At 42.7% G+C, this 12,221-nt stretch overlaps 1 protein-coding gene across 1 annotated transcript in view; it reads right to left on the bottom strand.

Annotated features, from left to right (window-relative positions):
• The window catches only part of LOC113988510 (protein unc-13 homolog B-like), a gene marked incomplete at its 3' end in the record, with an annotated part of 121,171 nt that extends 110,715 nt beyond the window's left edge, over positions 1 to 10,456 (bottom strand). The window contains exon 1 of the mRNA XM_039384254.1: positions 10,357 to 10,456. Within this exon, the coding sequence (XP_039240188.1) occupies positions 10,357 to 10,378 (22 nt within the window). The remainder of the gene's footprint in view (positions 1 to 10,356) is intronic.
• Between the last annotated feature and the right edge of the window lie 1,765 nt (positions 10,457 to 12,221).

The following is a 12,221-nucleotide window of genomic DNA, read 5'->3' as shown; positions in this document are numbered from 1 at the left end:
ACTCAAGTAACAGATGTTACCGAACTCCATTTTTTTCCACTCCTTAAGAACTGGATGGGCTAGGAGTACAACTTTCATAACAACTTCTCCAACCTAAGGAAAGGCACAACAACTTCTGCTGTTCTAATGCTGAAGCTAGGAAACCACTTCAGTATAAAACACAAAAATCTGTCACATATGATGATAATCAACATAAAGCTGTGGAGAACTGTAGAAAACCCTTCATCAATTTTAGCTCAGAATCTGATCTTTTTTATAAGACTCTAGGTTGTTATATTAAAAAATACTATGTCCTACAGAGGGTCATATTAGATGATTACAGCAATCCATTCTGGCCTTATAACTATGGAGTTTATAAGCAGTTAATCTCCTCAAAAAATCTCCTATTGAAATGGAGCATATACAGACTCCACTTACTTAATTTGAGAGGTCAAAATCTAATAAAATTCTGCACATGCAGCAAACTATACCAGGTAGGAAAGACTGAAATAAAGCTACTGTCTCACGTCCATTTTTCCCTCCCCAATAATCCATATCCATTTTGCATGCTAAATTCAAGTTGCACACTACAAGTTTAGGTTCAGATCAGGAGTTCAAGTTTGGGGGATGTCTGAACCAGAAAATAATGAGAAATTCGTTTAAAAACAAGACTTTATTAATCTAGGAAATGGCATTATGATTTTGGTAGGGTTAGAAATCCCAAATCCAAAACCAGAGGCAATCTCAGCTTTCTAGTAATTTACGGCCCCTCTGGCTCTCGAAGAGGAGCCACAAGAAGGGTTCCTTCCACAGAGGCCAAATGACCTTCTAAAGTACATCACCTGCATGCCTTAAGTCTTACGATGAAGAATAACTCACGAAATTTGGAAGGTGAACAGAAAAGGAATGACAATTTTCTACAATGCCTGTAATAGTTTAGTCAACAGTCTAATTTCTTCCTCATTCAAAGTTGATAAACTACCTTGGCATCATGTCAACTAGTGTACAGTATTCCTGGCCCTATAGGAAGCAACAGTTACTAAAGATTTCCAGAATAAGGGTTTGCAGCTGTCCAGTGTATAATTGCAGCCCTAACACTCCACAGGGACTTCTGTTTGCAAAGGACTGTGGTTGTTGTGCGTGATAACTAAATGTGAATCAGAGCAGGTACTGAAAATCTCAAGTCCCTGGATGTTTCCTGAAAACCTGTTCTGAAGTTCATAAAAGTCCTTAGGAAAGCAAAATGTCTCTAAAGGGTTTCTCTTTAGAAATTTAAGTATCTACATATTCATACATATATATTTATTCACCGAAATCTGGTATGTTTGCTAAGCATAAATTTTCAGTTTACAACATAGCTTAATTTCTTCGTGCCTAGCCTTTCCATCACTACCTGACTTACAGAACTGTTTTGAAATATCCTTAAGACGTACTTTAGAGCAACTAAAAAAAAAAATAAAGAAACCCCAAGCTCAAAGAACTCCATTTGCTCAACAGTCTTAGAAAAATTTGATGAAGGATTTGATGAAAAAAAGGTTTACAGTAAGTAACTTTCTTATGATACCCAGGATGCCGACTATCAGTACAGAGCAGAATAAAGCACACGGTTCCCCAGGCCTCCATCAGGTATCCAGCGGCACAAAAAAATCAGATTGATCTTTGACAACTCCAAAAATTCTGGCAAGCCAAGACAGATGGCATGGGGGAAGTTTCATGAACGTTTAAAAGCACAAGGCAGCTTTGTCAGCACACCAGCTCCAAACCAGTGCCTGAGTCTGGGGCTTTGCTCTCTGTGCACAGCACCAGTGCTCACCTCACTGCCCAGGCCTTGGACAACAGCCCTACATCACCCTAGAGAAAAGGTTCCAGGTGATGCAGTCCCTTCATAGTTATAGTGCCCTATTAAATGCCTGCATCTCTGGCACAGGAACTGCACCACAGGGCTACCATAACAGCTTAAAAAAGTGAAGGGTTTAATGGGCCACCATCCTTAGCTCCAGACGCAAACTCTTTCCCTCAGCAGATGCCAACAAAGACAACAGCAGGTTGGTTACAGGTTGGAGACTTCATCTGAACAGAGTGGTGACCCAAAAAGTCCTTTAGCATATTATTTCGTTTATGATGTTTCTTACACTGAGTGCCTGAGCAGAGAAAATAAACATTGAGTGTGCCAATACTCAGAAGTGTAATTCTGCAGTTATTTTATACCTGATAATTAGGTCTCCATGGTGGAAATGCTGGAGTCTGTTTAGCAGAGAATTTAGTTGTAAAGAATTAAGAGAGTTAAGTCACAAGAGCTTTAAATAATAATGTTAAAACCAGTATTCCTTAAAGGGACACTGTCAAGGCTTGAAGTCAAACTTCTTTTAAAACTTGCCAACAGTTTTAGGCTAGAGATTATCTTGAACAAGACACCTTCTCTTATCCCTCATCAGACAAGACATCCCAGTCCAATTCACTTTCCATTTATACAGGCTGTTCAACTGCAAGGAAGAGTATTAGGAGTCTGAGATCAGCACAAGGCTGTCCAAAAACCATACCTTCTTTATGTTTCTAAATGCTCCAACTCCCCAGACACAGGCAATCCAAAAGGGAACAAAGTAAAATGTTTTAATCCCTTTATCACAATTTCTATCCCATGCACCCTGCCCACCAATGTTAAGACTTTTACAAGACTTTTACACCTGCAAACAATGCAGGTGACATTTATTCATACCTAACAATGCCTCAATTTAATTTTCTCTCAGCATAGGATTTCCATGAACTGAAGAACTCTGAGCATATGCTTACAGGTTGAATGCAGGTATCCAACTCCCTTACAGTTCTGCCCAAATCCCACCTCAGCTCATCTGCCAAAAGGATGAACATATACTTGAGCAGTATGCCAGAGGGTATAAACTGAGTCACAACTGGCAGCACTCCCTTTCATTTTTAAGATGCCCTCACCTAGCAGTCAGAGAGAGGGAGTACCTGCCAGTACTGTGCTCCCATTCCTTGCCACTTTCCACAATAGCAGGACATGAATCGATGCCATTAACATGGTGCTTATGAAGTTCAACCAACATCAGTCAAAAGAATTCCTCGGCTGAGGACTTCTAACCTGATCTAACTTGATCCCCTAGCCACAGCTGGTCTCTTGCACTTCATGCTACACAAGAAGGGAAAAGCCAATAACATCTGTAGGTACTGAGTGTGTTACTGGTTATTTTGAAGTGCAGTTACTCAATTATTCAAAAGTTCATAATGGGGAAAATAACCTAAAAGAACAGTAAGGAATCTATTTTGAAAGCCTGGTGAAAGAATTGGGTATCTTGGCTTTTTACAATGCATGATGTAAATCCCACTTGCATCTTGTCATAAAACTATCAGCCAGAGGTTTCTCAGTTTAACTTTTTTTTAAATCTGGATTAAACTTGAAGCTTTCTTCACAGCTGAACTACACATATAGATGGACATAGTGTATTCCATAATGTATTTAACTGAAATCTGTGAACTCACCACAGAAGACAGTATAACTCACAGAAAGACAGTTAAACAGAAAAATGCTGGAAAGTTCATTTACATAACTATCAATATTTCTTCAGTCTTTCAAAACTTGTAAGTAGTGTTCCAGCTCAAAAACTGCTGAACAGCAGAACACCTATTTTGGATCTCCACTACGATTTCCTTCTACAAAACAATTAGTTAGAAGTTACCTGCGGTAGCTGTGATCAAATAAAATACAACATGGGCTGTCCAAAGACAATCTCTATACAATAAACAAGGGACATTTCAGAGGGGGTTAACTTCGTGAAATTGAGAGTAGTTATTACAAAATAGACTGAGAAGAATAAATTCAAACCAAAACTGTCATAACCAGATGCAGGAATCATTTATGAGGAGTTTTCCAGGGGGCCAAAAAGCCACTACTCCTCAAGCTGAATTCCATTCCACTCCAAAGAGCTATAATGCCATGGTAAAATACACAAGAAATAAACAGTATCAACACAGGTTGTGTGGCTCAAGAGGTAGGAAGTTAAACGCAAGGAAAAGCATGAGAGTTTGATATATCAAAAAAATCTTAATTATTTTAAGGGAAAAAACACCAGCAAGGGTATTTCCTCCCATCCCATCAGTTGACTTCACGGCTAATGGTGAAAAAGCATTAGGCATCCAACAAACGTTTGCCCCATTCTCAGGAAAAAGCAAGCACCTGTGAGATCAGGCACTTTCCAGCCCATCACTGAGTGAAGATGATGTTAAATATCCAATATGCAAGTAATGAAAATCAGAAGTTCTAGAAAACTGCCACTCACATGTCAGTGAAGCAGTCTGCAGCCCAGTGACTTTGGCTTTAAATGCACCTGAAGACATTAGAAAAGAGGCTCCAAGAGGAGTAAAGCACAACACCCAAGATGACACTCAAGAGTACACTTGTAGGAGCTCAGGTACCTACATAGACCACTGAGCACTCCAGAGAAATGTCTGAAATGTCTAAGGAGTAAACGTTCTGAATAAAAATTATGCCCACTATTCAGAACCAGTTTGGACAGACTTATCTAAGCTGTACATGCATGGAATTTTCTGAGATATATGACTTATTAATGTAGCGTAAAATGACATAGCATGGCAGGAATCCAGTGAAACAGTAATGGTCAGGCACTTGAGAGACTGGTCATGGTCAGTGGGGTTTCCCGCTCCAAGTGCCTGCCATGTTTCGCTCCTGCTCAATTGGGGATTTGCCATCTACACAAAACCAAGCAGGACATACAAGCCAGTCAAAAGGCAAATAATGAAAGCATCATTATGCACAGCAGCCTAATCAGGTACAAAGAGGGCCGAAGAAAAAAATAAAAAGCATCTAAAATCCTGCTAAACGCAAAGAGATCTGATCCAAACACCCAGGATACACCTATAGAATAGGAATCCGTATCACAGAAAGCATCTGCCAAATTTTACAGGTCACAGCATACAAGCAAAACATTATTTCAGCACAGCCCTTGGCAAAGATGGCTAAAGCATGCTCAGATAAGCACAAGCTGACAATACAAGTAAAGTACATTTTAGTTCTCCATTTAACAGCGACAAGATCAACACATCAATATTAAATGCAACATTCATCACTACAGAAACTTTATAAGTATGGTCAGAAAATAAAGACTACAAAGAAAAGCAAATTCAAATGCTAAAGAGAAATCTTTCAAACTACAGACTCCAGAAATCTTTCTATCTAACAAGAAGCAAGAACAGCAAGGTGCTTTCACACACTTCCACCTCAAGGAAATGCCAGGGACTAACTTGTAAGCTTTAATTTACAAAACAGGCAGAGTAAGGGAAGACCCTACAGACTTACACAGCAGTTCTCTGTTTGCAAGACCACACAGTGAATTACCAGAACAAAAAAGCAACAGAGTTATTAGGCACAACATTTCAATTTAAGTTCTCTTGGAAGAGCACTGGGAACAGCTTTCAGCAAGTGATTCACATGTTTTTCAGAACATGGAATAAAATTTGATCACGAGGCATCAGAAAAAAAATATGCAGGAAAAAATTTTAAAGGAAATTTCTAAGGGGATGATTTGCCATTAGACATAGGCATTTCACATGCCTTCAAGTCACATATTTGAAATTAGGTCCTGTATCTAAAGCAGCAGTGTAATTTGCACATGCCATTGCGTAAACTGCAACTAGCTCTCAGACTGCTACAGTTTAAAATTAGGATCTTTCGGCATTTGGATTAAATCACTTTACTGTGTATTTAAACAGTATGGTAGTAACAACTTTACTAAGTTTGGCCTGGCAGATCCCAAACTCAAGGAGCCAACTCACAGGACACCACGGGATCAAGAAGGAAGTCGACACTGTTCAAATTCAGGAAGCACCTCTGTACATTTCCTTCATCCCACTGAGAAATACAGGGAGGTTTCAAGTAGCTCATAGTCCCTAAATACCTAAAAAGTAGACTCCACACCTGTTTGTTGGAACTTTTGCAGTAACAGTGCCCAAAGCGGAAGGATAGAGGGTTTGAAACTGGAAATTGAATGATCTCCTGTGAACCAAAAGCCAAATGTGGTTTGTAGGTTTTAAACATTACTATTATTTAACAACAGAAAAAGCTTGAAATATTAAAAGTTCTCTCCAACTAAGCCACCAATTATAGCTTTATAAACCTGAAACTTAACTGTCAACACAAAAATGCTCATTTAGTAGAAAACGCTTCTATCTTACCCCTATTATCCAAATTTCTAATGCACTTCATTTAGTTCCAACTATTTCAGAATACTGTCACAACACAGCAATGCAATCACCTGATTGCTGAGTACTATTTATGAGTGCACAATGTAGGGAGCTCCAGCCAGAGAGACCTTCACCCTTGAGAGAGAAAGGTGGAGGCACTGCATTCAGTCTTACAGAGAACACCAAAGTAAGTTGTAGCTATTGCATCAGGGTGAGGAAAAATCCTGTACACAAAAAGTCCTGACACTTGACTACTGGGCTTCTAGATACAGATGTTTCTAAGTACTCCACAGTATAGACATGTTTTAATTTCTATTATCATTAACATCCATTTCCCTTTTCCTTCTTTGCTTCTTTCAGTTGGATGTCAACAGAGTACAGTTTGGTGCACAGGTACTGGAAGTCACATTTTGCTGGCAATACAGGGACACACAGTTAAGTTCTCTGAATAGTATTGCAACACTCCAGCTGTTTTGACAAAAATGTCACCAGATAACAAGCTCTTCTAACTATTCAGAGCAGCCAAAAGATACACAGTAGGCAAAACAATAACATCCCTAACCTCCAGACAGTGTCATTTCACACAGCAGTCAACAACTCAAAATTCTAGAGTGCAAGGCCAGAAGAGTTCACCTACATCAGTCTCCCACATACCTCTGGCAGCCAAGTCTCACACTGATACTGCAGATCAGTCCCCAAGATAAAAGGACATTACGCAAAAGCACTATGCCCTCACAGGACTAAGCTAGGTTCTGTGCACAGGGATGAGGGAAGAACCCCACCGCCAGTATCCTTGGCAATATAATTATCAGGCGGATAAGGTACGTCAAGCAGTTGGGAATACAAAAACACTGAAGACACAGCATAAGCTGCTTTAAAGCAGAGGGGAGAAAAACCATAAGAGAACCATCAGTGTCTTGAGACAGCAAGAGCCGGGGACAAAGCAAGATGTAATAGAAGTGAGCAAGTGAAAGGGCCCGACGTGTGAGGACAATGACGCAAATAGAGCCCGTGACCGGGTGATCCAGCCCCAGCAGGGTCTTCCTTTGCTATGACCCTTGCAAGCTGTGCTGAGACAGCACTTATTTCTACCTCCAAGTCAGAAGACAGGAAAGATCACAAGAAGAAATTTAATTTAGCTGACATGTGAGGTAAGATCAAGAGTCCCAAGAGAAGACCAGGGAAGCTGACAATGGAAGACTGATGTGGAAAACTAGACTGCTTCCCTGGGACTGGTTTTATTTAATATGTGCTGTTTTCGCAAATACAACACTAAATGCAAACTAATAAAGCAAACTATGCCAAGAGGAGATTATCAGACATAATCCAGACACAGCTGCTCTAAACAGGAGTGTATGCAATCTCTTTTGCACTTAAGCAGTGGAATCAAAATACAAAGAAGTCTCCTAAAAGCCTCAATCATGTAATATTCAGGACTTCTTTTCTCCTTCACTTCACTTACACTCTCTGTGTATTTTACTGATTCAAATGAATCCCTTAATTTGCTCCTACAACAGCCCATTACCACTGGCTCACTACACAGGTCCTCTGAACACCAGCAGGCTCACAATTCCTCCGGCCTTAGATTTTCAGCCAGGTACTTCCTACTTCTGTGGCAGATATAGCTCAATGATTCTGGAAAAAAAAAAAAACAAACCAAAACACAACAAAACAAAACACCGAAGGAACAAAGAGAAAAACGACCACATAACAAAACAGTAGCAAGTAAAACAAATTAAAAAATCAAAACAAATAAACCAAAGCTAAACAAAAAACACACACACACAAAAAAAAAAAAAAAACAACAAACTGTTCCCCAGAAAGAAGAGGTAAAAGAAATGTACCGCTAAACACGAGATCAAGAAGCCATGTGTGCTAGCTGCTCTCTCAGGAACAAAGGCAGCACTCAGACATGTTTGGTGAGCACTGTTTTAGATTAGCCATTCATTAAAATACTATTAATGTGCGTAATTCAAGGGGGGTGGAAAATAAATCAATAAATTAAAACACTATCTTTCTGGCTGCCAGGCTTCTTATGACGCTGACACTTAGGGCTTTTTCCACATTTCCCTTTATCTGTTAAACTGCAATCCAGATGCTATTAACAGTGTCCCAACTGCCTACATTTATTGCATGGGTTTTTTTGTTCTCCTTCTGTTTGAATCTCAGGTCTACACCATCCAACACCACATTACTATGCAGTCTTATATGTATACCATTTTTAATGGAAAAAAAATCAGCTTTTTCAACTTTCTTAATAACAGCTCACTGGTGTCTCAACAAGATTAGTTCACTTCAGTGAAAAGGCAAAAAAAATGAAGAAAATGCCACTTTTGGGGTTTGGTTTTTTTTAGGAAGTGCCAGTTAATAGAGCCTTTTCCATGCCCCAGAAGGTATTTTTTATCTTAGCTCCCGGTATCTGTTTTGTTTTTCAGGGTGCTCTACCTCAACATACTTCCATTTCATGTTTGATGGTTCCTACTTATGAGATCTCATCAGCTCAGCCTTTCAGTCATGGCTCTTTCAGAAAACATGTTTCTTGAAGTTTAGTTAAGTGACTACATTCTGCATGCTTATGATAAAGTTGCTCATTATCATCTATGTAAATTAATGCCGATGTTGTCTACTGTGTTCACACAGCAGATGGAAATGAAAGATACCATTTTCACAGTAATTCTCCATTACAGTGACCAGCTTCTTCTTCAGCTATTTACACACAACCAAAGAATAAATCTAACACAAGACCACATCATTCCAGGCTGCCAAAATGTTTTTGTCCTGAAAACTCTAGAGACCAAGAATAAACAGCCTGAAAAGGGAAGATACTTTCAACAACTCAATCATCCAGCTCATGTTCTACCACTAGTCTTAGTGAATGGTGTACGAATACATTTTTAACACAATCAGCTCCAAGTGGAAGTTCAAAACCACATTTCCTTAAAGGACACTTTGAAAACATTTTGACCACAAACCATCAAAAAGAAAAAAGAAACACCTGTAACATATAAGCATTCTTTGGCCACTAAGAATCGGCTTCAATGAAGAGATTTTGGCAAAGCCTTCAAAATGGACTAGACAAGTCTGTGTTTCACAGTTTACACAGAAGTGCATGAAAAGCATTTTAAAGATAAACTTCACACTTGTGCACCTCTCCTAAGTCCTTAAACACAATGTATGTTTAATAAGAGGGCTAAAACTTTATTCAGTAACACTCTCCAAGAACAGCGCTCTCCCCAAAACAACACATCTCAAGATGCTCAGCTGGCATCTTATTAACACCATCACTGACACACGGATTTTGATTCAAAAAGGTGACAAGCAGCTGGATAAAGGAGCTGCTATCAAATCAACACGTGTGTGTGGAAGAAGAGCTGAACTATCAGCAGCACACCAGTGCCAGTTTTTTTATCATACCTGGCAAAGGAGCTGAGAACATTAAAACTACACTTTTAAGCCGCAGGGCACGGCTGGCGCTCGAGGACGCCCTGTGACCACGGCTTTCAGTGCAGGGAGACACATCCCAGTAGCGTGAGCCCTGTGGCAGATGGTTTTCCCCGGGGATTTTTTATTATTTATTTATTTTCTGGCACAAGGGGAGCAAGAGACGGAAAACCGGAGATGGCGAGCAAGCCGCTATCACTGTAACCCACCGTGCAGAGAAAGTGCCCGTAACCTGTTCAGCCAGGGGACGAGGTTTGGTGGCAGGATGAAAAGGACATAAGGGATGCGCCTGAAGTAACAATGCACGGTACAAGGCGAGTATACGGAGTGACAGCAGCCCTGCTTCCCGACAGCGCGGTTCACTGGGCGGCAGCGACTCAACTCGTGTCCGAGCCAACTCCCAAAGTCAAACCCGGCTCCTCCTGGCTCCTCCCGGCTCCCGGGGCTCCGGCTCCCGCCGCCCGGGATCGCCGCTCCCGGACACCGCACCTGCCCCCCGGCCGTGCGGGCACCTCCCGCCCCGCGGGAGCGCAGGTGGCGGCTGCGGGCCGAGGCCGCCCCGCGGCTCCGCCGGGAGGCACCGGCACGCCCCGTCCCCGGCTCTCGGGAGGCACAAATCCACTTCACCCAGGACAAAGCCAAACCCTGCCCGGGCGTGACACCCCCCACGCCCCCATCCCATCCCATCCCATCCCACCCCGCCGCCGCCGCCCCGCTCACCTCGCACGCACAGCAGCGACATGGCGGCCCCGGCAGCCGCCCCCGGGCTCTCCTCATGCCGCCCGCGGACACCGGGCGGCGGCGGCGCCTGAGCCGGGGCGGGGCCGTCCCGCCGGGGCAGGGCCGAGTGACGAGAGGCGCGTCAGGGGCAGTTCGCGCCCGAGGGACGGGGAGCTGGGGGGGCCGCGCTTGGCTGAGGGGGTTGGGTGCTTTGTGGTTTGGTTGGGGGTTTTTTTTCCGGCTTTTGTCGCTTTTGTTTCGCTCCCGCAAAAGGCGGGAGAGCTCGCTGGAGGAGTGGCGTCCTGGCTGTGTCTTTTCGCGGGAGTTGCTGCCAGCGTTTACCTGTCCCGTCCTCGCACAGGTTGTGGTTTGCTACCATAACATCCCGATTTGGAAGGCACCCACAAGGATCGTCGAGTCCTGCCCCTGCACGGGACACCCCAACAATCACACCATGTGCCTGAGAGTGTAGTCAAAATGCTTCTTGAGCTCTGTCAGCCTTAGAGCTGTGATCACTTTCCTGGGGAGCCTGTTCCAGTGCCCAGCGATCCTCTTGGTGAAGGACCTTTTCCTAATATCCAACTTAAACCTCGCTTGATAACATGCCATTCCCTTGGGTCCTGTGGCTGGTCACCAGAGAAAAGAGATAAACATCTGTCCCTCCATATACCCTCACAAAGAAGTTGTAGACTGCAATGAGGTCTCCTCTCAGTCTCCTCCAGCATGAGTAAGCCAAGTGTCCTCAGCTGCTCTTTTATGGCTCTAGACCCTTCACCATCTCAACTGATGATGAAGAAGCTTGACAGATTCGCAGCAACAGCCACCTATATCCCCCTGGTACAGAAAAAGCCATAAGCAAAACACTTCGGGAAAAGCAGGACAAGCGGGTGTGATTACTGTGCCCTAAGTCCTCCTACAGTACCCTGCCAGCTTCAAAGGGCAACCACCTCTGAGGGTTTTCAGAACCTGATGCGTTTGTGCGTTTGGTAACCCCTAATCCACCTTTCTGCTCTTCTAGTCTGTCTCAGACCCCTGCAAAGTCCTTGCACCCTCATCTTCTCATACAGCGACTCACAAGTTGGCAGAAACAACCTCCTGAGATGGTTTCCCTTGAGCCTGGTTCTAGTCTGGTTTCCCTGATTGTCTCTAATGCTTTCAGTCCTGCTTCATCCCAAATTATAAATAACCATAACACTGCAGAATGTGCTTTGAGTTCCAAACAGAGGATCCAAGGTGAAACAAATAGTTTCCGAAATTGAAACTCAGCAGCAAAATATCATATGATGTGATTGGTATTCCATTAGCATTTAGAACAACTCAAAAGTCTACATAGCGAGTGGAAGACAAGACTCTTAGCTGCGTGTTTCAAAGACACAACAAACATTCCCAAAACTCAGACCTAGCCAGGTGAGATTTAATTTCTGCCCTGTCCAGCACAGCATGTTTTACTATCTTTGTGTTTGCAACCCAGAAGTGCATCAGTGAAGGGAATGTGTCAAAAATATACGTAAAGCTTTCCCGAGATACTAAGAGGAAACACTTGTAAGGATAAACCATGATGTGCCTGCAAAAAAACAAGCAGACTGTGTGCTAAAGGTGTTACCAAAGGCAGACTCAAGGGACTGCGAACACTTCCACTTAGCAGTGTGAATGGGGACTGTCAGTACAGGGAGCTGCAACTGCCAGCACTGAGGCAAGCAGGAAACGAATCTTCTCTTCTTGCCCCTGAAGTGGCTTCAGTGCTGCTGAAATGCTGCTGGACTCCTGAGAAGCTCTGCTTTGCTTCTTTACATGTTCATCAAGTGCAACAGTGGCAGACCGTAAGGGTTCCAGCACACCAGCCTCTGCATTTTGGCTGTACATCA

This window comes from Pipra filicauda, unplaced genomic scaffold (assembly GCF_003945595.2).
Source record: "Pipra filicauda isolate LSUMZ 115617 unplaced genomic scaffold, ASM394559v2 scaffold343_size770392_pilon, whole genome shotgun sequence".
Classification (NCBI taxonomy): Eukaryota; Metazoa; Chordata; class Aves; order Passeriformes; family Pipridae; genus Pipra; species Pipra filicauda.
This window is presented reverse-complemented; position numbering and strand designations above follow the sequence as displayed.